Source organism: Alexandromys fortis, unplaced genomic scaffold (assembly GCF_014885135.2).
Source record: "Alexandromys fortis isolate MF-2015 unplaced genomic scaffold, M_Fortis_MF-2015_v1.1 scaffold_0, whole genome shotgun sequence".
NCBI lineage: Eukaryota > Metazoa > Chordata > Mammalia > Rodentia > Cricetidae > Alexandromys > Alexandromys fortis.
The window spans coordinates 24,914,663-24,938,513 of record NW_026067949.1 but is presented as its reverse complement, the minus strand read 5'-3'; the positions used below and the strand labels follow the sequence as shown (position 1 = coordinate 24,938,513).

General features: G+C 41.4%; 2 protein-coding genes across 2 annotated transcripts in view; both read right to left on the bottom strand.

Annotated features, from left to right (window-relative positions):
• Grxcr1 (glutaredoxin and cysteine rich domain containing 1) overlaps window positions 1–23,851 on the bottom strand; it is a 94,407-nt gene that overhangs the window by 31,579 nt on the left and 38,977 nt on the right. Inside the window, exon 2 of the mRNA XM_050149670.1 lies at window positions 10,024–10,266. Within this exon, the coding sequence (XP_050005627.1) occupies window positions 10,024–10,266 (243 nt within the window). The remainder of the gene's footprint in view (window positions 1–10,023; window positions 10,267–23,851) is intronic.
• Guf1 (GTP binding elongation factor GUF1) overlaps window positions 1–23,851 on the bottom strand; it is a 1,117,012-nt gene that overhangs the window by 1,055,746 nt on the left and 37,415 nt on the right. The gene's annotated exons all lie outside the window — the stretch shown is intronic.

Sequence of the window (23,851 nt, the reverse complement as noted above, 5' to 3'; positions counted from 1 at the left end):
ACTTCTGGTAAGTGAAGGCCACACACCCATGTGACTACTAAATTCTCCTAAGGGCCCATTCAGTATGAACAGGTTTCGTGCACATATTAACTAGTTACTTCACAAAGTGTCAAGTTATTCAACGATGAAGCGAAGTGTGAATATATATGTGTGTGTGTATATATATATGTGTAAACATATACATACTGTTTAGAAAATGTAGTTGAACATTTTATTCTGTTTGTATTACGCTAATATTTTTGATAGAACAAGTTTTAGTATAATTTTAAATAACTTTGAATGACTATAGTGACGAACTGCTCTTTAACCTGAGGCTTATTGTCCCTAGATCAATATGTCACTAGAACATAGTGATGTGGGAGTGATTTCTTTCTAATCTGTTGCTTTCATTGGTTAATTAATAAAGAAACTGCCTAGGCCCATTTGATAGGCCAACCCTTAGGTGGGTGGAGTAAATAGAATGCTGGGAGAAAGAAGCTGAGTCAAGAGTCACCATGATTCTCCCACTCCAGACAGATGCAGGTTAAGATCTTTCCTGGTAAGCCAGCTTGTGGTGCTGCACAGAATATTAGAAATGGGTTATATCAATATGAAGAGCTAGCCAATAAGAGGCTGGAACTAATGGGCCAGGCAGTATTTAAAAGAATACAGTTTCCATGTAATTATTTCAGATATAAAGCTAGCCGTGCAAGAGCCAGGGTGGCCGGAACACAGCCCGCTGCTCAGCTCCATATCACTACAACATAGCAATCTTCAGGACAGACCTTATTTTCTTTTTTATTGTACTCTCTGTCTAAGACAGTTGTTCTCAACCTATGGGTTTCAATGCCTCTGAGTATTGAAAAACCTTTTCAAAGGGGTCACTTAAGACCATCAGCATATCAGACTTTTACATTATGATTCATAATAGTAGCGAGATTACAGTTATGAAGTAGCAATGCAGAAGATGTTTTGGTTGGGGTCCCCACAGCATGAGGAATTGAACTAAAATGTCACAGTGTTAGGAAGGCAGAGAGCCACTGCTCTAAGGAACTGCGCTAAAGGGCCGCAGCACCCCTGGTCTAACAAACGACTAAGTAGTTCTGCGTCAGTGCTTCCAGTCAGTGAGAGAAAAGCGTTGATTCATTTCTTATTTTGACTTGTAAAACTCATAAATGTAGGTCTTTCCCTATTTCCCCCAGTGACAGAGCTCAATAGGCAGTGGAAGCCAGATTCTCAGAGGATATCTTACTATTAAGAGGACTCTGCCTCCCCCTGGTCTTCTGGTGTTCTCTTCCACTCTTGGAATCACTCGAGGGAAAATTTGAAGACTGAAGTGCAAGCCCGACTCTTTTCAAGCTTGAGAGCACAGCACACTCCAGTGACTGGGAGACACCTCAGGATCCCAGTAAGGAGGTAGAAAGGGACTCTGATGCCTTTGGTCTTTGATTTCACAGCCCCATTGTAAGGCTGGATACAATAGAAAGCAATTACCATCATCTGTGCTTTGTCAGGAAAAGTCAACAAAACTTCTTTTCTTTTTTTTTTTCTTATACTGATAATTCAGAGAGATCTATGTTGTTCAGGAAGTCCTTCAGAAAAAAAAATTCCCTGAATTTATGAGATTTTCTATCATAGATGTCATCACGTGGATCTTTCCCAGCACCAAGAAGAACCACATCTCTCCTTAGAGAGAACCAAGGATCATTATTAACCAGGCACAGTGACCAGTATTCTCTCCTGAAACCCCACACTAAGGAAACCAGTGGTGTAGAACTAGGAACACGTTCCCATCTGCTTATTGCAAACTTACGTATGTGGTGTGAAAGATCCTTCTATCTGTGTACTGCTTTCATTGGTTAATGAATAAAGAAACTGCCCTGGCCTGTTGATAAGGAAGAACTTAGGTAGGTGGGGAGATGGAACTGAATTCTGGGAGAAAGAAGGCAGAGGGGAAAGATGCTATGGATCTGCCACCAGAGTCAGACATGCGGGAACTTTTCTGGTAGGTCACGATCTCCTGGTGATATACAGATTATTAGAAATGGGCTAAATTAAGATGTAAGAATTAGCCAATAAGAAACTAGAGCTAATGAGCCAAGCAGTGTTTTAATTAATACATTTTTCTGTGCTGTTATTTTGGGGCTAAATAAGCCTGGACGAACAAGCTGGCCCTCTCCCCTGCAACACGTCTGTTCCAAAGCACAGTTCAAATGCTTCCTCCTTCTTGGAATCTTCTTTCATGTTCCTAGTTAAAATATGTGTTCCTCCTCCTTTCTAAATACCTTATTCCTGCTGTTAATTTAGTCCTTACCACAAATAGTACACCACCGAATGAGACAGCAGTGTCCACCACTCCAGTACCACACACTCCTTTGACTTTTAGTTGGATTGGAAGAACTGTGAGTTAAAGTCTTCAGACTGTCTAGAACACTTCACAGTGCTGTGTACCCAAAAAGTGCTCGCTATTTGCTCAGCAGATAGACAGCTTGCTCAGTCGAGGTTTTCAATATGATTAATTTTAAAGTATAGAGCAAAAAAAATGTTCTACTGGATTCAGATGCCACTCCACACAGAGGGCTAGTGCCATGGCCCAAGTGCCAGGGAAACTCAAATGACATAAGATTGCCTGAAAGAGGCTCAGACATTTGGTTTACTGTTACTTCAAGTTACTCCCCGGAACCTTTTTGTTTGTTTTAAGTCTTTCAAGGGAAAACATATGTGGCATGAAAGACGCCATTTGCATTTGTAAGAGTTTGAAATCCCTTTCAGTTCCATCATAGCCCCCAACGGAAAGGAGGAAGGCGCTATTAGGGTACCCAGAGATTAATTTGGAAAGCAAAACTCCTCATCCAGACTCTTAATGCCTCAGACGGGCAGCATGAATCAGAGAGAAGAGCTGAAATCAAAACAATGGATGTGCTCACTGGCCCCTGGAGACTGAAGACCAGCCCTTGTTGGTTTCCTTCTAGAGACAGCCCACCGTGAGCCTGTGGACCACTCGTCCAGCCTCGGCGCTTGCTGTTAGCCAGATGGCGTGCTCCATCCTGCTCATTATAGCCTTTCTTCTCATCTGACTCCGTCAGGATGAAACATATGGCTGGGTCTTTAGCTTAATTTTTTTGTTGTTTTGTTTTTTGGAGGGAGAGGTATCTTGGGTTGAGCTCAATCAAACTGGGAACCCCAGGTGTGATTAAAACGAAAACAAAACCATAAGACAGTGCATGCTGATTCCACCTAGGCAGAAGGAAGCCTACGCCTGGGCTCAGGGGCTGTAGTTTGTCAAATCCCTGGGTAAAGTACTCACTCAACTGTAATCATATATAATCTCCAAGTTACAAGCTATCTGTTTACAGAAAATGAGTGCTTCGGGCCAGACATTCTCAGAGACAACACACACACTTTCCTCTCAGTTTGTCAGTCAAATATAAATGAATGGTGTAAGAGTTTGACCCAGAATTCAACCACAGGTTACAAAATAGTTGCCAATCTTTAAAGGTTTTTGAGTCATTAGTTAAAATTGTTCTTCCTAGTCTGATTCTTTTCTGAATAGAAATCTAAATTTAAAAATTTGATCGTAACTTATATATTTAAGACATTTATTTTTTTATTCAGGTCTAAAGAAAGATGTATTACAAATGATTTATCCTATTTCTGCTTTCTTATGTATTTAATACAGTTCTTACGTTGTGAGAGAGCCCTCTGGTGGCTGAGAAGACATTAAATCATGGTTCATTAGAGTCGAAATCGAGAGTCTAACCAATCAATACCTTTCTTCATTGAAATACTGATTTCAAGTTTGGTTGGAAATGGATGCCTAGGAAGTTTTCTCTACTACTTTCCATTTATCTTGCTTATATTCATGAATTTGATAGTGTTCAAAGTATCTGGCATATTTTCAATGCAACTTTAAAACTAAGAAAACTCTGATGACATGCAAGTACATTTCCTGTCCAATAAGAATGGGAATAATTAATAAATAATACCTAAAGAAAAAAGCACATGGTTTGATTCCTCAGGGGCTCTAATACATGGTGTGACCTATGCCCTCATTCATTTGCAGCCCCGTTTGAAACAGACACAACTGTATTAAACTTTTATTGTGGGCAAATCCAGTGCATCAAATTAAGCCTGAGGCTTTGTGAATTCTGTAGAGTATTAAATAATGGACCACCAGGCACTTCATCAGCCATGCAGAGAATCACAGCAGTAAGAGAGAATGAAGTCCTATGCTATGTGACGATGTGTTTCAATGTGTAAAATAATAAAAAATACAAAACGAAAAACAAAAAAAGCGACACTATGTAGGTGATGCTGTTCCTGTGTAATTTAGAAGACTGTGTCTACCTGCCTCAAAACTCCTTCCAACTGGCATTAAGTTTCAGGAGCAAATAACTGAATTGTGCATTAAACAGGTTTCAAAGTTTTTACTGTTTGACTTTTCAAAATATTGAGTTGGCTGTAGCAATATGGGAGATAAATTAGAACCCAAACTTTGGCATTGGCTGAGAGAGAGCTCAGTAGGTAGAGTACTTGCCATGTGTGGTGGTTAGAATAAGAATGACTTCCAAAGGCTCAGATATTTGAAAGCTTAGTCACAAAGGAGTAGAACTATTTGATCTGTTTGATAGGATTAGAAGGATTAGGAGGTGTGGCCTTGTTGGAGGAAGTGTGACATTGAGGGTGACCTGACCAAGTCATGCCTGACCAAGTCTTGCTCCATCTGCCTGTGAATGAGGATTTAGCTCTCTGCTGCCTCTCCAGCAGTGTGCCTGCCATGCCTGTGGCCATGCATGCTCCCTGCCATGATGATAATGGACTAAGCCTCGAAACTGTAAGCCAGCCCCCATTAACTGCTCTCTCTTACAAGAGTAGTTGTGGTCATGGGGTCTCTTCATAGTAACAGAATAGTGAATAAAACACCAAAGAAGCATGACAACTTATGTTTGGTCCTTGAGGACCCATGTTCTAATGGGGTGGACTTGGTAATACCAGCACTGGGAAGCAGCGGCAAATACCTGAGCTCACTGGCCGGCCAGCCTAACTGAGTTTCCAGACAGTGAGAGACTCTGTAAAAAAGAAGAAGAAGAAGAAGAAGAAGAAGAAGAAGAAGAAGAAGAAGAAGAAGAAGAAGAAGAAGAAGAAGAAGAAGAAGAAGAAGAAGTTGGGCAGCATTCCTGAACAGACACCGAGGGTACCTCAATCCCAATCCCACACTTGCACACCAATGAATACACAGGAGAGAGAGAGAGAGAGAGAGAGAGAGAGAGAGAGAGAGAGAGACTAAAGCTGGGGGGGAGAAAATTTTCCTTTCTTCTGTAAGAATAAGATTAGAGGGAGAGAGTAATAAGCAGATAAAACTGTAAAGCTGAAAGGGAAGATTTGGCCAAGGCTAAAGTAGGATGCTGCTGGCTGTGGGGCCAGCCATGATAAGTTAAGTATGAACAGGTCACCCATTTTCCAACCTCGATAAATTTAATAAGAGGCCTGAGTCTCAATAGTTTACCCTGAGGCAATACCTGGTTCCAGGACCAGACCATAGCCCAAGAACAGACCATTCAAAGGAAATGCCTAACATTCCAGCCACAGTAGATAGGATCACCTGTGTCAGTGCACACTCAGCAGGACACCCCTACACAAATGTCAGCCAATCAGGGGTCCTGAACCTCAGATACCCCTCACCCCCACCTTTACTACTATAAAAACCCAATTCTAACTGAGCTCAGGGCTCTCTGGTTATTCCAATAATCTGGCTATGCAGAGAGACGGAGTTTGCAAACTTGGTTAAAATAAAGGCTCTTTACTTTTACATACGGGACTCGGTTTCCTTGTTGGATGGTATGGGGTCTTCTTGGATTTGGGCATAACACTGGTCACATTATAGAATTAAAAAGTGAAATGGTAAGTTAATGATGTATGCTTGTGGAAATTTGTGAAAATGTAGTGCTTCAATTTACATCCTCAAGGCTGGGTGTTCAGTAGCAAGCACAAACACAAGTCATGAGCAAGAGGGGTAGGACATTTTTAATAGCTTTGCTCAAACAAAAGTATCCTTCAACCTGAAATGCAGGGCAAGAGTGAATATATTTGGGTCAGGCAAAAGCCTGGGGTTAAATAAAGCAAAGTCCTAATTTGTTGCAAGTATGACCCCAAATGTGCACACATTTATTGTATGCCCTAGGGCATAGCATAATATTGGGGCAGATAGTCCTCCCGTAAAGAAGTACAGTCCATGTCCGTCATCACCCACCTAGGTGTTGGTAATGATGGTAAATCAGCAAGAAAGCTACCAAACACTGCCCTGCTCCCCCTGCCCTATCTCTGTCTGAAGTCTGTCTGAATCTTCTCCATCTGCCCGGTCCTCCTCTCTCTCTCTCTCTCTCTCTCTCTCTCTCTCTCTCTCTCTCTCTCTCTCTCTCTCTCTCTGGCTGTTTTATTCATCCCTCTTTAAAGAAAGTTGTACTGTGTAGATGATTCCCACATCCCGATCATTCTCACTCACCTAATTTAAAACTCACTTAAATGATGTCCTGTGACAGTTGAAAGCACCACAGATGTTAGGAAGTCAGCAGCAGCAGGCAAATTTTCCTCCCTTAGAGCAATGTTTCATAATCTGCCAAAACCCAGCAGAGGGCATCCTTCCATTTCAGATCCATGAACTGCACAGCAACAACTCATTACAGTGGAAGGTATTTCACTGATGGTTCTACATCAAGATGCAAACGACAGCTGGCTGGGTTGGGAGGACTGTTACACAAGTGATTCAGGGCCCAGCCATCCTGACTTGTGGGGTTAGAAATCATTCTCCCCTTCTGAGAAGGAAGAAAGAAGAAAATGCCTCCATTTCCTGATTCCCTCCAGGTGCAGAGCAGCAGATTGAAATTACAGAAGCAGCGGAGTTACCCCCTGTGGCCTCCCTCTGCTTGGTGCTGAGTGTGCACAGAAAGATCAGAGGGAAGACACAACTGAGAAAGAACCAGGATCATGACCTCATTTGCAGCCATCACCTCTGTCCATCCATCTGAAAGACAAATGGCAGGTCATGTACCATGGCCTGGTACATGGCCTCAGCAGCATACAGACATTGATGCATTGAATGGCAACTGGGGAGAGAGGGGGGCAGCATCTGAGTGGGGGCAACCTCATACCTGAGGAAGCTGGATGTGCTGCCTTCTTTTATGCTGTGGAATATCTGTTTAGTGATGCAAAGATGTGTTGCATTCTTTTACGCTGCATTTGTTTAACTCCATGAAGCTGTGTTACTTTCCCTGCCTAAAATACCTGATTGGTCTAATAAAGAGCTGAATGGCCAATAGCTAGGCAGGAGAGGGATGGGTAGAGCTTCCAGGAAGAGAGAATACATACAGGGAGAAAAAGAGAAGAGGGAGGAGCGAGAAAAGGAGAGGAAGACAACAGGGGCCAGCCACCCAATAACACAGCCAGCCATGGAGTAAGAAGGAAAGAAAGGTGTAGAAAGGTAAAAGCCCAGAGACAAAAAGTAGACAGGCGAGATAATTTAAGTTAAGAAAAGCTGACTAGAAACAAACCAAGCTAGAGCCAGCCATGTATTCATAAGTAAGAATAAGTCTCTGTGTATTTATTTAGGAGCTGGATGTTAGACTCCAAAGAGCAAAGAGTTAAAAAATAAAAATAAAAACTACACTGGCAGGTTTCCATTAATTTTAGCCCTATAGTTTCACTGTAATTGAACTTACAAAGTATGGTGGTTGGAACAAAAATGACCCCCATAGGCACATAGGGAGTGGCACTATTAGGAGGTTTGGCCTGTTAGAGTAGGCGTAGTCTTGTTGGAGGAAGTGTGTCACTGGAGGTGGGTTTTGAGGTTTCAGAACCCCAACAAAGGCCAGGGGCTCATTGTCTCTTCCTGCTGCCTGTGGATCCAGAGATAGAACTCTCAGCTACCTCTCAAGTACCGTGTCTCCTGCATTTTCCCATGCTTCCTGCCGTGACAATAACCAACTAGACCCGTGAACCGTAAGCCAGCCCCAATTAACTGCTTTCCTTCATAAGAGCTGCCATGGTCATGGGGTCTCTTCACAGAAATAAAACCCTAACTAAGACATATAGTAAAAAAAATATTTTTACATTATCAGAATACTTCCCTAGTTAAAAGGCAAAAGTGTCCATCTATCTTTCTTTGTGTGCTTGTTTTTTTGTTCTTGTGTTTTAAGATGGGGTCTAATGAATCCTAGAGAAGCTTCAAACTCACTGCATAACTGAGCACCTTGAACTTCTGAATCCTCCCCAATATCTGTGCTAGAATTACAAGCATGTGTTACCACCCCCATATTATGGAGTGCTGGGGTGGAACCCGGGGCTTTGTGTTACTAGATAAGCACTCTACCACTGGAGCTACATGCTCAGCCACAGTCTACAATCCTTGTAAGTGACAGTCCCCTACCGGCAAATGGATCCTATCCTTTGGTTAGGGAGGAAGACAGGGAGGGAAGAATTGAATGTGAAGAAGCTGTATAACAAGTCATGGGTCCAGCCAATCTTAGTTCCCTGGGACGTCTACTTCATGCCAAGCCCTCTCCTAAGTGCTGGCTCTACATAGTAAAGTCCCTTTCCGTATAAGGGTCTTTCACAAAGCAAGGGTTAGAAAGTCAGACATAGCTAACCTAGTCTCCCATCCATTCCCTCTGGTTAGCTATGTTACTTGAAGCAAAGGCTTTTACTACTTTGGGAAAGAGGAAGTTCTTAGTAATTTTTGTAAATCTGCATTGTTCCTCTCTATAAATTCTTGCAATCAGCCTATGAGGTCAGCCTTATTGTCATCCCAGTGTGTCACATGATGAGTTTCAGAGCAAGGATTTAAAACAATGCTGCCTGGAGTCCCTGATTTGCTTCTTCTCCAATAGCCATGGGAAGGGCTAAGAGTTGAGCATCCTGAGGGTCAGACATATGCCGAGCATAAGGCTGAGAAGGCAATAGATGATATTGCCATCACAGTCCTTGTTTTTAACACTACTGCCAAAGCCACTATTTTGTGGGACCTAAGAATGTATAAATACCGTGGATAGATGATCAATATTCAAGTCAAAGTTCCTTTATTTCAAAAGGTAGTACTTTTCCAGTTCTGTTTAAAATAACATTGCACATCACCAAAGCTAAATAATCCTGGATTCATCGCATTTATCTTTCCCTTAGATAACAGGCGGCCTCTAACAACAAGGGCTGTAGTTAGGGTAAGAAACACAAGGTCCTGGAAACCAAGCAGGAATCCCTCCCAATCTGGATTTTCCTCCGTCCCTCCAAGGTAAAAGTTAAGATCAGACGCTGAGGGTGACCGAGATCCAAGGACCCTTCTAAGGTTTGAAAGGCTTTGATATCTGATGAGGGATCATTTGGTTGGCAGCACCACTCAGCGGTTGATATGCCCCCTAGGCTCATCTTCTGAAAAGCCTCTCCTGGGGTGTTTTCCCCAAGTGTGTGCATAGATCTAAGGGAGTCAACAACACTAGCAGTGATATCAAAGAACAAGGAGGAGGGAGGCATATCTGTAGCTCTCCCGGAAGTTGGGTTCTTTCTGCAAGCCTGCATCTGTGTCACACTGCCACGTTACCAAACTCAAAAAGTGATATTAAACAATAAGCAGATAAAACTCTGGCTCCGGACCTCATTAGAACCATTTTTGTATCATTAGGTAAGAAACTGAATATTTGATTACAGAGAATTAAGGAAATTTGCGAATGTTCCTCTTATAAATATTCTATTTTTCTTGCTTACACTAAAAAAAATGTAGTTTCATCTTGGGTCAGCTTTTAAAAGTCAAAGTTAACTGAACACGTCAGGAATGGATTGGTATTCAACAAAGCAATTTCACACTGATTTTATCTCACCACACCTCCCTCGGAATGGGCAACATAGCAGGGCCTTGTTTGGAATAGAAATAAAACTCCCAGCCTTTTGGTCTGAGCTCCTCCAAACAGCAGAAGTCTGGGTGGTCGTGTCACAAGTCATCATCTCATACAGTTTCTAGACACGTATGGCAAAGGCAGTTTCCTCCTGCAGAATCCTTACCCCGAGATAATGGCCGTCGATGAACACGACCGGCAGGGAAGGCGCTTCGGAGACGCGCCTGCACCGTTCGTCCAACTCCTTCCCGTAGTCGCCATTCAGAGCTATGTTTTTCTCTTCGAATTTTACTCGATGGTTTTGGAAGATCTTTCGAACCAGTTCACATCTCTCAAAGGTTGTTCTCACCACGCGAAGGCAGGTTGTGTAGATCACCACCCGGTCAAATTCCAGGTCAGCTGATGGTTGCTGGAAGGGAAGCAGAACAGTGTCAATCTATTTGCTTTGGCTTGCTTAGATTTTACTCTCTGGGCACAGCTCCAACGAACAGCTTGGAGTAAATATCCTATATATTCATAAAAGACACTCACAGAAGTTGAATGGGCACTTTGTAAATTCAGAATCATGTTTGTTGCTGTTGTTTTTTTTTTTTTTTTGTAGGGTTTGGTTTTTTTTGTTTTTTTTTTTTTTGTTTTGTTTTGTTTTGTTTTGTTTAGACAGGGTTTCTTCATGTAGCCCTGGCTGTCCTGCAACTCGAGCTGTAGACCAGGCCTCTACCTCCTGAAAGCTAAGATAAAGTTGTGCTCCACCACAGCCCAGCAGGCGTCATGTGTTCTTTAGTAGAAGAGTTGATGAAACCAGAAGTTTTTGTCATATGCCGAATCTAGATTACATATGTGTGCATGTTTATTTATTATATAAAGGGCAAAAGAAATGATAGAAGGTGAAGAAGGAAGATGGAACATATGGAACAGAAAAGCATAAATGAGTATTTAGGTGGTGAAGGAGGCAAAGGACATTCACACAACATCAGAATAAGTAAGAATAAAATATAGTGGGGCTAGTTAGATGGCTTAAGAGGCTTGCCACCACGCCCCATGACCTAAGCTCTATCTCAGGAGCCCACGTGGTAGAGAGAACTACCTCCCACAAGTTTTCCTCTGACCTCCATATAGGTACATATATACACAAAAGAAATGTTTAAAAAGAAGTTGTGTGTTTGTGCGTGTGTGTGTGCGTGCGTGCATCGTGCGTGTGTGTAAAGGAAAGATCACAACAGAGCAAATTACTTTGTGTGGTAACTTTAAAATAATTTATAAAACAGTAAACAAATAAATAAAATTTAGAAAAACCTGAGGCATATTATTGCAATTTAGAATTTAGCGCCAGGTGGTGGTGGTGCATGCCTTTAATCTCAGCACTCGGGAGGCAGGAGCAAGCAAATCTCTGTTCAAAGCCAGCCTGGTCTACAAGAGCTAGTTCCAAAGCTCCAGAAAAACCCTGCCTAGAAAAAAATAATTTAGCAAAAAATAACAACATAATTTAAGTGGTGTGTTTGTACTGTTTTTCCCTTCTAAATATCATGTCAAATAAGTTTCCTATTGATGGAAAACACACAAGGGATACCATGTGGTAATGTAATGAGCAGCTGAATTTTTATTACGGAGAAGTTGTTCAATATCTGTTTCTGTCTCTTCAATCCAGGAGGGAGAAGGCTGAATGTCTGACGAGATGCTGCTACAAAGCAAAAAAGGTTAGCCTTTCACCAGGTGGAAATTCTTAGAGGATTCAGAGTATCTGAACCACAGGATGATCCGAAGCTGAAACAGCACAGCACGTGTGGATGTTGATGAGGGACAGGCCTCCAACATGCAACGAAAAGGCCCTGTCACAGGGAATACGGATTGGGTGGTACAGAATGGAAGTCTCTAGAAGCCAGCCCAAGGGGGCAGAGGGACCAATTGGGGAACTAAAAATAAAATGGGTATTGGCACACACAGCAGTAGAGGCAAACAATACCCCAAGGCAAGGTGACAATTGTTCTAAGAGTCCTTTTTATGCTTTCTGATAAATCAGACACCTGAAGCCACTCGCCTGGGAACCCTGCCCCAGAAATGCCAGAGTGAACCAACGAGAACTTTAGCCTTCCTTACATTCCAACCATGGAATAAAAGTCCTGCAACATGAGTTGGAATAAATGTTCCCTCCTATTAAGCTGATTATTGTAGACATTTCATCACACTGACATGTAAAACCAACTAACACAACAGGGTTAAGGTTATTTAAATAAACAACAACACACCTTGTGAAATTCCTATGATGTCAAAAATTAAATTACAAACTATTCCAGACAACTGAATGCTAAAACCAGCCACACAGAGCTTCACTACTTTGGATTTGAAGAAGTCAGATCAATCTTCCCATGTACAGAAGGAAAGACAGTAGTAAATCAATCCACGTCACAAGGATATTAATATGATGGCCTCCCCTCAGAGAAAGAGAGGACAAAGTTTGATAAAGATACAGGAATGACCCACTAAATCCAGGTGGTGTTCCCCACACGTGCATGGTAGTGAGACCATCCACTGGAATATGGGAAACCTACAGCGGCCACATTCTCAAAACCAAATGACTCTCCTGGAATTGGGAAGGGCTCACACTGGGAGTGACGCATGATCATTCTTCATTGTGTACCCATATCAAGTGATCAAAGATTTTAGAAAAATAAGTATATAGGGATGACTTTTTGCTCTTCAATAGAGTAGAATAATTAAGCTTACAAAAAGAACAGAATCATGGGAGGAAGAGGAGGAGGAGATTTCACAACTATAAAGGCAGGAGGAAGAAAAACATGGCGAGAAAAGACAGGGAGAAAGACATAGAAAAGATTAAATGGTTCAGGAAGTCATCAGGTTGTAGGCATGTGACCCTAGTGTTGTCAAACATAATTGTTTTGTATATAAAATTCTGAATTTAGGAGATTATCTTATTTGTGAATGGTTTTATCTAATTTTTAAAAATGCTTTAAAGAAACTTATATGGACCAAAGTATCTGAAAGCAAGAGAAAAAGTCTATTTTAGTTCACAGGTTGAGAAGTTTCAGTCCCGGACTGAGAGATTCAATTCCTTTGGGCCTATGGTGGGATATGTGGTGGGGTTGGACAGTTTACTTTATGAGGCAAAAGTGAGCAAGGAGCCGTGGTTCCACCCGTAACAACACTAGAGGGCGCACCTCAGCGATCAAAAGTCCTTCTTCAAGCCTTCTATCTTTTAAATATATTACTGCTTCCCAGCATCTCCTCTCTTGGAATCAAGCTTTTAATACACGGGCTGTTCGGGAACATCAAGATGTAATTTCTATTTTAGTACAGACTTCTAGAGTAGAGAGAGCAGGACCTTGTCAATTAGATACAGTTAGGTACAGACCCAGACTCTGTATGTGCTTGGGAAGCCCATGAGTTAGGAAGCCTGAGCTTTATTATCTGTAAAATGTGATAATTATGACATATGTCTAGCTGGTTTGCTGAGAAGTCTGAGAGAGACCGTAGACATGGCAGAGAGAGGTTTAAATGGCAGCTCAGTATTCAAAGTTAAACAGAGAAAAGGCAGTTCCAGTATGGAATGCTTACGATTGAAAACACACAAAATATGAGGGGAAAATGAAGATAATCAACCACAGAAATAAACCATCTCCACATTTTAAATTTAGACTCTTAGGAACAAAGCAGGCGTTCTTGGGTCAGCTGCTCCTCTTCACATTCAAAACCATGGAATGGAGATACAGACGAAAGATTTATATGGTCTGAAGAGAACTGCTGCCAAGGGTCATGTCTGGGTCCGTGGCCCCATCTCAGCTAAGGTTTGCATTGATATCTGAGGCACAGTCTAAACAAAGGGTTTGCCCGGAGACATGTAGTCCACACTCTGAATAATTATATTGGATCTCAATGCCAACGCCTTCAGTCTGAGAGCAGAGATGAATGTACATGGGCTAGATTGGGGTTGGGGACTATGGTTATATATTACAATAGGGTGTTAGGTATAACTTAGAGGTATACCTGCCTAGGGGTAGGAATATTTGCGCTGAGTTTTGATGATATTTTCAAGTTTTATTTATTTTTATTTTCCAGTTTTATAATATGAATTCTAAATGAGAATTTCTTTGATCAAAAAACATTGTCTATATTTGATTTATTTTTCTATCCCTCAACAGATTTGTCAAAGCATCTGGTCCGGAATCTAAAAATAGCTTCTCTGTGGCACACTATCCCTTCTCTCCCTCCCAGAGGGTTACCATGGGAATAGCATGAGGCTAGAAGGGATAGAAGTCTCTGGGATGGCAGAGATAGGCCACTGTTGTTTTGTCTGCTGATTCCCAGGGAGACTAAGAGAGTATCAAAGTCAGGCTTCTCCTCCTTTGTATGGATTACAAAGATGAGTCTTACAGATGCCCGGCAGCTTCCCCACAACCTGTAGCAAATAGACAGAAATGCGGGCAAATGGCTATGAATGAGTCTGAGGGGTTGTGAGTCAGTCTGTGTGCCCTGCCCCCCATGTTACCAAGCAATAGCCACAGTAGACTATTAAGTACTTGCATCCCTGTTCATCTTTAGGCATTCTAGGGGACCAGTGAGATTCAAGCTTACTTAGCTCCTCAGCTTGGAGCAAATCCACTGGACTGTCCCACCATAACCTTCTGTGAGCAGCTGTGCCACAGCCAAAGCTAGAAAGACTTCTTAATATAGTCTTCTAAGCCTTGTTCAGGTGTACCCCTGAGACCTTAAAGAATCCAGGAACCCCAGTCTTCAGCACCCATTAAAAACTAATTAGCTGGGCAGTGGTGGCACACACCTTTAATGCCAGCACTAGAGAAGCAGAGACAGGTGGATCTCTGAGTTCATAGTTGCCTGGTCTGCATAGACACAATACTAATAATTTTTATGTCTTTAATTCTGAATGTCATTTACATGGTGCAATTTTAAGGTCATGGATCTAAATTCTGGATTCAGACAAAATTCTGATTAGGTGATAGAGTTACATAGATTCAACCAAGTCAGCATAGGAAACCAGAAAATTACCTTTCCAAAGTCTGGGAACTCTGGGCTCCCCATTCAACCCCACTGAAGCCAGCAGCTCACTATTGTGTCCTTTTCTTCTTCACCCCAAAGTTGCTACTGTTGCTAGACAGACCCCACTGCCCATGTAACTTAAAATCTTGGCCTCCTTTCCAAATTACATCCCACATTTACCAGGAACATTTTCAAGCTTGTGTGGGTGTGTACACAACCTGGAACCAGACCCAGATCTCTTGATGACCTGACAACAAACCAGTCTGGAGATTTTAATCAACAGGTGGGTGGTACCGCAGAGCTGGAGTACAGGTTACTGCTCACTTTCCCTCTCCATGAGACTCTGCAAACTCCTGTAGTCGACTATGTGTTAGGAAATGCATCTTAACATCACGTTAAGGAAGTAAGTTAACCCCCACCCTGATTCTCATTCTCATCAGGTGACAGTCTTCGAGAGCCCCCTGTCCATCTGCACCAGGTTCCCCTGTCAGCTGAGACTTTGGGTCAACTTCCGGTTTAACCATTCTCCCTGTTCAGATTCCAGGAGATGATGACTTTCTACCCTGTACTCCTCTTCCAGCACAGATTGTTATGTGATGAACAGTGACAGTGGAGAGCTCTGAAATGCCCTTCTGAAGTTCCTGCGTGCTGTTTGCATCGTTGTGAGTGATAATGACCCAGATGAGGAAGTCTAAGCTTGCTAACAGGCTTAAGGAGCCCAGGTAACCTAGAGGAAAAGGAGCAAGGTGGGATCTGAGTGTGTCCCTGTCTTAGCTGGGGTTTCTATTGCTGTGAAGAGGCACCATGACCACTGACCGTGAAAGCTCTTATAAAGGAAAACATTTAGTTGGGGTGGCTCATGTAGAGTTCAGAGGTTTAGTCAGTCCATTATCATCATGGTGGGGAGCATGGGGCATGCAGGCAGATAGCATGCTGACTGCTTCTTGATCAGAGAGCAACAGGAAATGGTCTGAGTGTTGCACTGAGGGAAACTTGAGCAGAAGAGGCCTCAAAGCCCACAGTGACACACTTCCTACAACAAGACCACACCTCCTAATAGTGCCACTCCCTTTGGGGGGGGCATTTTCTTTCAAACAACCACACTCCTCTTTCCAGAAGGTGATGCTACATGATCCTGCAAATAATAAATGACCAAAGACACTGTTCTAGAACTGAATGGCAAGTTATAGCAGGCTGTGATTGTCCCAGGGACAATCCTGAAAACGCCTCCTTTCCTCTTCTTTTAATGTTTGGTTAAATGGCACCACACATGGGCAACCATTTCCCCATTACACCATGCACATAAGCCTCTCTGTCCTCTTACCTAATCTTTTCCTTTAAAATAGGCAGGAATGTGAAATATTATACAGTGCACACTTATCTGCTCACTACCATGACCTAAAAATAAACTATAACCCTACTGAAGCAAAGACACACATTTTTCTTAAGGTCTAAGATCACAGAATACAGCCTGGCACATAGTAGATGCTCAGTAACATTGACTATGCTTTTCTATAATTCAGATAGATTTTGTTAGTCTCCTTCTTACTAAGTAATCTTAACTTAGGTATTCAATCTTTTGTTCCTTACTTGTAAAATAGGGACCTTAGAGTCTATCTTATGGTAATTTGTGAGGTAAGATTATTTAACAAAAGAAAAATAACAAAAAAAAAAATCCCTGATGCCTAATGAACTCTCAGCAAAAGATGTGCTTTGTTGTAAATCTCATTCGTAACATAAAATGCCACTGACATGCCGGCTTCATTACTGTCCTATAAACTAAAAGATCCCACATAGAGATGCTCAGCTCACACACTTCAGTGGCAGGCTGTTATATACTGACTACAAACCAACTCTCCTACTGAGGACAACTGTTATTTATATTTGTTTTCTGCACATGGAAACAGTCAAGTTGGACATATCAGATATCACAGAAAACCCTTCTTTTCCAAGTTCAGCAGCCCCTTTGTGACATGCACGAATGAGCAAGCACACTCTGCAGGTGAATATCCCTGGGAACAAAGATTTCTGTCTTATTAATTGTCCAAGACTGTGCAATAAAAATGTCAATGAATTCCCAAGAAATTGTTTATTTGTTCGCATCAATTGCTGAGCCTTCTTAGACAGTAACTGAGAAGTCAATACAATCTTACACACCAAAAATGAAATGGCTGTTTTAAAAAAGCCCTCCTGATACAGTGCTGATCTTGTAGAACATCGGACTTTGGGTGAATGAAGAATGAAGCCTCCTTCCCCAACCAGAAAACTGGTGGGGGCGGGGCAGGCATTGTAGCTCTGCCATTCACAGCTAAGCCAGCTCAAGGTTTCAGGCTAAATCCTGTACTTAAATCTTTTGGAAAAGGAATGAATAAGGCAGCAGGAATGAATGACTTGCTTCCCAGCCCAGAGCAGTAACTGAAACTTGACCCAGATTCCCCCTTTGTCAGCACTTGCTTCTGCATGTCACATTCCATTTTATTCTTCTGTATCTAAACAGTTCTGTAGGAGGAGGAAGCTGCTTGTTCATCCCGCTGCCCAGGTCCCGGCCACCCAGCTAGCTTAGCTCCGAAATAATCACACAGAAACTGTATCAATTAAATCACTGCTTGGCCCATTAGTGCTAGCTTCTTATTGGCTAACTCTTACATCTTAGTTTAACCCATCTCCATTAATCTGTGCATTGCTACGAGGTCATGGGTCTCCAGCAAAATTTCAGCAGGTTTATCTCTGGAGGCTCCATGGCATCTCCCCCTACACCTTCTCCCAGCATGCAGTCCAGTTTTTCCCGCCAACCTAAGTTCTGCACTATCAACAGGCCAAGGCAGTTTCTTTATTCATTAACCAATAGAAACAACACATAGACAGAAGGACCCCCCACACCCCAATTCCACTTGCTGTCATTGTTCACAACACCCTTTAGATTTATGTTCACATGTGGTGTCAAGGTTAGCCCATACACACGTTCACATCTGAGAAAACCCAGACATACACAGTTGATTTATTAGAAACAAACATGTTTGCTTGCTTTTGAGGCAAAGGCTCACTCTGTAGTTCCTCCTGCTAACTCTTACATGCTGGATATGGGCATGAGCCAGCATGCCCTGTTCCAGCTTTTGTTTCAGAAGCAAACACTGTGCACTGGGTTGAAGTCCACCTTAACCTTGATTTTGGCATTTAGCTATGATCATAACGTCATTGTTCAGGGGACACCCAGGAACCTGAGTAATCAAGTTCTGTTCCTGGGTTAGTGTATAAGGATATTTCTAGAGAAGATGTTCATTTAAATTTAAGTCATTATACAAAAGAATGTCATCAGACACAATGAAGTCTGGAGAGGGCCTGAGCAGGCCAAAAAGGGAGAGCAAGGCAGGATACATGGTCTCTACCAGACTACTTGACATCCACCCTCTCCTTCCCTTGTGATTTTTTTTGTTCTCAGGATTGTAGACTTGACTCTCAGGATTTCAACTATATGGAGGTTTCCCTGGATCTCCAACTTGCAAATGTACAATAATAAGACTTCACAACCTCCATAATCCCAACATATAAAAATCCCTTGCTAGCCATAAATCCCTTTCTGTATAGAGATAGGTAATGACCGGGTCTTAGTTAGGTTTCTATTGCTGTGATAAAATACCATGAGCAAAAGCAATTTGGGGAAGAAAAGTTTTACATCATCTTGTAGCGTGTGAATATTAGAGATGAAGACATAGAGATAAATACATAGAGAGGAAGGCTGGGCAGGAGCTTGAGGAAGGAACAACTGACACAGAAGCCATGCAAGAGCGCCACCTATTGGCTGGCTCCTTGAGGCTTCCTCGGCTTTTATCTGGTAGAGGCATTTTCTAAGCTGCAGTGTCTGCCTCCGAAATGATTCTAGCTTGTGTCAAATTGACAAAACACTAGGCAGCACAAACAGATGCATTCTTGGTCCTGTTTCCCTGGAGGATGCTAATGGAACAGCCACATGAACTCTGGAGACAGTGACTTTTCTAGGACAAGGGTTTCTCTTTTCTAATATGGGAGTCACAATAATCTAGCCATAAGGAAACTAACGCACAATGTAAAAGGTACCTAGACACACATTGTTAATTATATAACATTACAAGCATTCCAGTATCAGTATTTCTCAATCCTATGACTAGGGAGGAAAATACTGTCTAAATCTAAAACTTCTTCTGGAAACTATGTTCCAATAAAAGCCATTTTTCCCCATAGGACACTGGCCTTTATCAGGATATTTGCACACACTACCGATTGATTGGTGGTTAATATTTTCTCATCTCCACAGACCAAACTTGTATCGAGGTAATGATATCCAATAGCATCTGGTCCCAGAACACTGGGCTTACAACAGCAAAAGGCCAGACAACAAATCAATCAGCTACATCCTGACAACAGAGAGATTTTTTAGAGTCTATTTTCTTTGCCTCCTTTGAAATAAGCAATTTGTAAATCCAGAAGAAAACAATGGACAATGGCATCAGAATAAGTGACCAGAATGTCACATACTAGCCATTTTCATAGCTAACCCTTCATCTTATTTTAGAAGACCCTGGTACTTTTACTTAAAATCAAAGCAATTCTTACTTTCCTTTTCACCCTCCCCCCAACAATCAATGATCAAAGAGAATGTCCTCAATTTTCCAAATCAAGGAAAATGTTTGAAGAATCATGTAAATGTAACCAATTTCCTCCAGTGGATTTAGATGGGAAGAATCTACTTTAGGGGCTGGAATACCTGTACCCCACTTTAGCTCAGGCTTCCATAAATTTCAGTGTGGTGAAGAGAAGTGATCTCAGCCTCCGTGGAATTCCCAGAACAGATTGAGAATGGGGAACAACAAAGCCAATGAAAATTTAGAAGTTCAGAAAACTGAACCGAGCCACAGGCAAATTCCTTGTGCCTGGCTCCTTCTTCGGCTTCCGTCTTTAACTCTTTGGTCCCTTGGACTGTGTGACTGATAGTTGGCCCAGCTTCAACCAAATCTACTCATTCTCAGACTCTAATATTGCACATGGGAGAAGTGATTACTGGAGAATAGTATAGGAGTTTAGATGTATGTGTAAGAAGTATGTTTTAGGAGCTGACTGTGAGACAAGACTCATACAATATGTGTGTGTTTGCATGCACGCACACACACACACACACACACACAGTATATAAGTGCACAAGAAAAAAACACTGAGGTACAGAGAAGCAGCGTGTCCTGCCTAAAACCAGAAAACTAGAAAAATAACAAAGCTGGTACTTAATCCAAATAATAGAATTCATGCCTTTAATAAGCTTATATTAACTGTTTATTGACTGTGACTGTTTTTACATCCCATTTTATTTGGTAAAGAGTAAGAGATTAGAGGGACCAATACAGGATTTGTGAATCATAAACTTTTATAGATAGGAAATTTTAAATAGCATATTCATTCAATTCATGGTAGCAAATAACTACAAGCTTAATATTCTAGAAAAGCAAACATTATTTTACAAAACTGGAGTTCAAAGTCTCCCATGAACAAATATCAAGGTGTCAGCAGGTCTCACGCCCTTCAAAGCCTTGCCATGGTCCTTGACTTCCTTGAATAATGGTCCTTTTCCACATCTTCAAAGCATGTGACCCAGACTTTGCTTCCTCTTTGGTTCTGACCCTCCTGCTTCCCTTTTGTGACCTCCTTGTGATTTTAGCGGGTTTGTCCAAAAGTCTAGAACACTTTTCTCATTTTAAGATCCCTAGTTTCATTATATCTCAGAAATACTTTAAAAAGTAACGAGTACTTTTTTGGAGGGACTATGAAACAGACAACTTTTGGAAGGAAGGTAGATAGTGATCATCCAGCTGCCTTCCACAAGCAGATAGGAAAATTTAAAGATAATAGATGCAGATAAAAGATATACATAGATGAAAGGTAGGTAGGTAGATAGAGAGAGAGATGATAGATAGATAGATAGATAGATAGATAGATAGATAGATAGATAGATAGATAGATAGATAGATAGATAGATAATAGATAGATAGATACTAGTTTGAAAGTACTATAGCATAGCTATGGGAATAAAAAGGCTTCAAGTCACACAATGTTAATGCCAAAAAGAAACCTGGAGTTAATCCAGTACAGCGCAAGCAAGCACATAGCTTTCAAAATACGCAGTGTTCAAGGACACACAAACAAGGCCATCTTCCTTGTTAGACAAGCATTCACGTATTTTAAAACTACAACCTGAGTGCAAGTGTAGTAGGTAAGCAGTAAGCATGCAACATCTTGTTCTTCTAAACCTAAAACTTTCATAAAGCCATCCATGAGTAAGACTTTTCTTCAAGTTGCTACTTAAGAAGCGGGAAGAACATAGACACAAAGCAAGTGCCCTAAAGAGAGGAGATGGTTTGTCCTTGTCAATCAGGCATGACTCACCCCTTCTGTCTCTTGCCTTGCTTGCAATAGACTTTGCTTCTATTGTCAGAGAAGCGTGGGACCTTGCTATCAAAGTCAGATACAGAGCGTGACTGAGTGTGGGAGATCCTTTTAATGCAGAGGAAAAGACAAATGGAAAGAGTTCATCGGTCTGCACTGGGCCACAGGCTGAGACTACCTCAGTGCTGCACAATGAGTCCAGATAATATTGCAGCTCAGCTTCGAAGAGAACAAATCACTATCCATAAGATTCCAAAACTAGAAAAGTGTTGTCTTAACATCTCTACTCTTAAATTTCCCAAATTAAATTACAGCAATAAAAACACCTAAACTGTGGCGCGCATGAAGGCTATGGGAGCAAATAGGCAGAGCAATGGGCAAAGATTAAAGGTCTTCTCTTCTCAAATATATGCTCTAGAGTTCAGAATGATTGACAGAATTGTGTAAAAAGTTTAGTGTCTGTTATTATAGCTTCAAATGAGAAATGGACGTGGGTATTTTTAAACAAGAGTGATTAAATCACAGTGTCATTATCAAAAGGAAGAAAACAATTATTTCCAGAAATTCCCTGCGTTGGGTCTGTCTAGTTTGTTAGTACAAGCCCATACAAAAAGCTGATAATAGATGCCAGAGATTCAGCCATTAAGAAAGGGATCTAACTAAATTACTAAATAAATAAAGCAGTTAAGTCTCATTAAGTGGTGGATTTCATTGTGAACAATTTTACCAATAATCCAGTCAACATGGATAGCATAAAAGCATGCAACTGGATAAATCCTACATTCCAAGATATTAACTGTATTTCTTGTTATCATTTTCACAATGCACTATATAATAGTTCTTATTATTCCTTTTCATCGACATGGAAAGTTTAATACTTTCTTACTAACTTTCTTGTGGTCACAAAAATTAAGAAACTTTTCTCATTGGTGTATAGACTATTTGCCTGCCTTTAATAGTATTCTGTGGCATATATGTCTGCTCCTTCTCCAGGTCTGGAATAATCACTTTTTCTTTTCTTTCTTAGCATCCTGGCTTCAGTAAACTCTTGAATATACCCACTTGATGCCTTATCCGTCTCCATTTCCACCTGCTGCAGAATTCCAGCAGCTAACTGAAGGCTGAAAAACCTCAAATGTATATCTTCAGCTTAGGTTTTTCCCTAGCAAAGACCTGAAGTCCAGCTATACCGCTGTACCATCTTCATCTGGATATACTCTCTGGGGGCTGAGTTCAGATTTCCAAAGCTAGCAGCTAATCACCACTAAACCTGCTCAGCTAAATGCTTGTTGTTGCCCCCAGGTGATCATTTAAGAGTTGCTTGCTACAAGCCCTATATACTATCTGTTGTGGTGGTTTGATTGAAAATGACCCCCATAGGCTCATAGGGAGTGGCACCATTAGGAAGTGTGGCCTTATTGGTATAGATACAGCCAGTTATAAGCCATCCAGTATGGGTCCTGGGAACCCAACCCCAGTTCTGCAAAAGAACAAGAAGTGCTCATAAACACCGAGCTCTCTCTCCAGCTACTTAAGGGTTTTGCTTGTCTGTTTTTGGTTTTGTACATTAAGAATGAGCATGTAAATCCTTGGCAAAAAAGAATTGCTTCCTTTAGCTTGAGAATGAAATTCAAGCACCCACAAAGATTTCTTTATTCTGACCCCTACTTTTTTTCCTTCCCCTTAATGCTTATAACACGCTATCAAACACATTTGTTATTTATTTGACAAATATTTATACAGTTCTATGATCGAATATTTATCAGTTCTATATACAAAATTCTTCAGGCCAACAAAACTGCTGTCCTTCTCCAAAATGTATCAAATCCTTTAGTGTCTTGAATTCCCTAGGCAGCCCTGAAGACTGGAACACACTTGCCTCCATTGCTCCGTTGACATCTTGTCCTCTCACTGGTCAAGTTCAGATAAAGTAGCACCAGCTCCAAGACTCTCTGAGCCTTTTATTTAGTGGAATGTGATCCAGTTGTCACCTACATTCTCATCACTTCTGCATACCATGGCCTTCCCAGAAAAGAGGTCTGTGCTATGTAGTTTTACATCCTCTAGACTCAATGACATTTCTGGCCCCAGTAATGAAATGCTATACAGACACTTTTCAAACTCAGCCTTTCTGTTAAAAACCTTGTAACTTCTTGCTTCCAAGGACCTGCTCACAATCACCTCTTCAATCTCTGTTGGTCTTACATGGTTTGATTATTATACAGTGCTGGGACTCATATCCACAGCCTTACACATGGTAGGCAGGTTCTCCACTCCTAAGATGCATAGCCCCTATTTCATTTATTAATGCTCTTGTATGTACTGAGCAGATTGTACTGAGTCTAAATGTCTATGTATTTTGAGATTTTACTATTATTGCTATTTACTACATATGATTTCGCTCCTAAAATAAAGCTGAGGATGGGAGGAAAGAGTGGCTAAACGACCCTCTAAATTTCCTGTAAGATGCAAGATGCGTTGCTGTAGTGTCTGAAAATGTGGTCCATGGATCACAGCATCAGCAGCCCTTGAGTGTCTGTCTCAGGCTCCATCTGCACTGGTTCTAATGCAGTACT